Genomic DNA, 2,500 nt, shown 5'->3' with positions numbered 1-2,500 from the left:
TAGATCAGCCATGATCTTATTGAATGGCGGAGCAGGCTCGAGGGGCCGAATGGCCGACTCCTGCTCCTATTTCTTATGTTTTTAGAAGGAGAGTCTGAGAGAGAGTGACAAATTGAAAGAACTGTGGGAGAATTGGGAACTGGGAACTGGGTGCTGGAGCCCGTCGCAGCCTGTTGGTTAGGAGACTCTCACTATAATCACTGTGGGAAGGCCTGCAGCACTCTGTCAGGGTCTAACTTGTTTAACCCGTCGATAAATCTGGTTCGTTGACTTGGGAGCTGAGTCCAGCACCGGGGGGGGGGGGGGGAGGGGGGGCGCTGATAATAAGCAGAGTACCGTGAGCACTGACTGGCGGTCTGGGCATGTGCGAGGGTACGAGAGGGTACCAGGGCTCTGCCTTGGCCACAAACCCACAGGGGTGCAGGGGCAGAGGAGATCCAAGGGGAGGCCACCGATGGGAAACTTGGAACGGTTCATCAAACTAGTATCACGCTGGTGTAGATGAGCCGAGAGAGACACACATCCGCCATGCTCGAACATTCTGCTGACTCTAAGCGTGCAGGTTCACACGGGAAGGAGCAAGAACGTTGGAGAAGTACTTTTTAAATTAAAAAATGATAATATACTACACACACCGACTGTGCAGATATCGGCAGCGTAGGTTTACTCACAGTTCGAAGAGCTGGTAACCTTCGACACGCTCCTCCTGCAGTGTGTACAGGCTCCTCACCAATATACTCAGGCCACTTGCACTCTGCAACCAACACCAAGCAAGAAAGAATTTAGAATCTCACAGCACAGGAGGAGGACACTGGGCCCATCGAGCCTGTGCCGGCTCTGTGACAGAGCGATCCCATCAGTCCCACTTCCTCTGCTCGCTCCCCACAGCCCGGAAAATTTTCCCCTTCGCGTCTTTACCCATTTCCCGGTTTGAAAGTTACTATTGAATCTGCTCCCACCGCCCTTTCAGGCAGCGCGTTCCCGATCACAACTCACTGCGTAAACACATTCTCCCCATCTCCCCCTCGGGTTCTTTTGCCGATTATCTTAAATCGTTACAAACTTCCATTTACATCAAGGATGTCCCAAAGATTTATTTGAAGTGTAGTCACTGTACTAATGTGGGAAATGTGGCAGACAATTTGTGCACAGCAAGCTCCTACAAACAGCAATGACCAGATCGTCTGTTTCAGTGATGTTGGTTTAGGGGAGGGGGGAGACAGGGAGAGGGAGGGGAGCGGGGGGGGAGAGAGGGAGGGGTAGACGGAGAGGGAGGGGAGCGGGGGGGGGGGGGAGAGGGAAGGGAGCGGGGGGGAGAGGGAGGGGAGCAGGGGGGGAGAGGGAGAGGGGGGGAGCGGGGGGGGAGAGGGAGAGGGGGGGAGAGGGAGAGGGGGGGAGAGGGAGAGGGGGGGAGAGGGAGAGGGAGAGGGGGGGAGAGGGAGAGGGAGAGGGAGAGGGAGGGAGAGAGAGAGAGAGAGAGGGAGGGAGGGAGGGAGGGAGGGGAGAGAGGGAGGGAGGGAAGGGGGGGAGAGAGGGAGGGGGGGGAGAGAGGGAGGGGGGGGAGAGAGGGAGGGGGGGGAGAGAGGGAGGGAGGGAGGGGGGGAGAGAGGGAGGGAGGGAGGGGGGGGGGAGAGAGGGAGGGAGGGAGGGAGGGAGGGAGAGGGGAGGGAGGGAGAGGGGAGGGAGGGAGAGGGGAGGGAGGGAGAGGGGAGGGAGGGAGGGAGGGGAGGGGAGGGAGGGAGGGAGGGGGGGGGGAGAGGGAGGGAGGGGGGGGGAGAGGGAGGGAGGGGGGGGGAGAGGGAGGGAGGGGGGGGAGAGGGAGGGAGGGAGGGGGGGGGAGAGGGAGGGAGGGAGGGGGGGGGAGAGGGAGGGAGGGAGGGGGGGGGAGAGGGAGGGAGGGAGGGGGGGGGAGAGGGAGGGGGGAGAGAGGGAGGGAGGGAGGGGGGGGGAGAGAGGGAGGGAGGGAGGGGGGGGAGAGAGGGAGGGAGGGGGGGGAGAGAGGGAGGGAGGGGGGGGAGAGAGGGAGGGAGGGGGGGGAGAGAGGGAGGGAGGGGGGGGGAGAGAGGGAGGGAGGGGGGGGGAGAGAGGGAGGGAGGGAGGGGGGGGGGAGAGGGAGGGAGGGAGGGGGGGGGAGAGGGAGGGGGAGAGGGAGGGGGGGAGGGGGGGGAGAGGGAGGGGGGGAGGGGGGGAGAGGGAGGGGGGGGAGGGGGGGGAGGGAGAGGGAGGGGGGAGGGGGGGGAGAGGGAGGGAGGGAGGGAGGGAGGGAGGGAGGGAGGGGGAGGGAGGGGGGAGGGGGGGAGAGGGAGGGAGGGGGGGGAGAGGGAGGGAGGGGGGGAGAGGGAGGGAGGGAGGGAGGGGGAGGGAGGGAGGGGAGGGGGGGGAGAGGGAGGGAGGGGGAGGGAGGGAGAGGGAGGGAGGGAGGGAGGGAGGGAGGGGGGGGGAGAGGGAGGGAGGGAGGGGGGGGGAGAGGGAGGGAGGGAGGGGGGGGAGAGGGAGGGAG

At 64.5% G+C, this 2,500-nt stretch overlaps 1 protein-coding gene across 1 annotated transcript in view; it reads right to left on the bottom strand.

Moving 5' to 3' along the window:
- rex1bd (required for excision 1-B domain containing) overlaps positions 1 to 2,500 on the bottom strand; it is an 11,170-nt gene that overhangs the window by 7,451 nt on the left and 1,219 nt on the right. The window contains exon 2 of the mRNA XM_070859579.1: positions 672 to 754. Coding sequence (XP_070715680.1) covers positions 672 to 754 — 83 coding nt within the window. The remainder of the gene's footprint in view (positions 1 to 671; positions 755 to 2,500) is intronic.

This window comes from Pristiophorus japonicus, chromosome 18, assembly GCF_044704955.1.
Source record: "Pristiophorus japonicus isolate sPriJap1 chromosome 18, sPriJap1.hap1, whole genome shotgun sequence".
NCBI lineage: Eukaryota > Metazoa > Chordata > Chondrichthyes > Pristiophoridae > Pristiophorus > Pristiophorus japonicus.
Note: the sequence above shows the minus strand (reverse complement) of the source record. Positions and strands in the feature narration are given on the sequence as shown.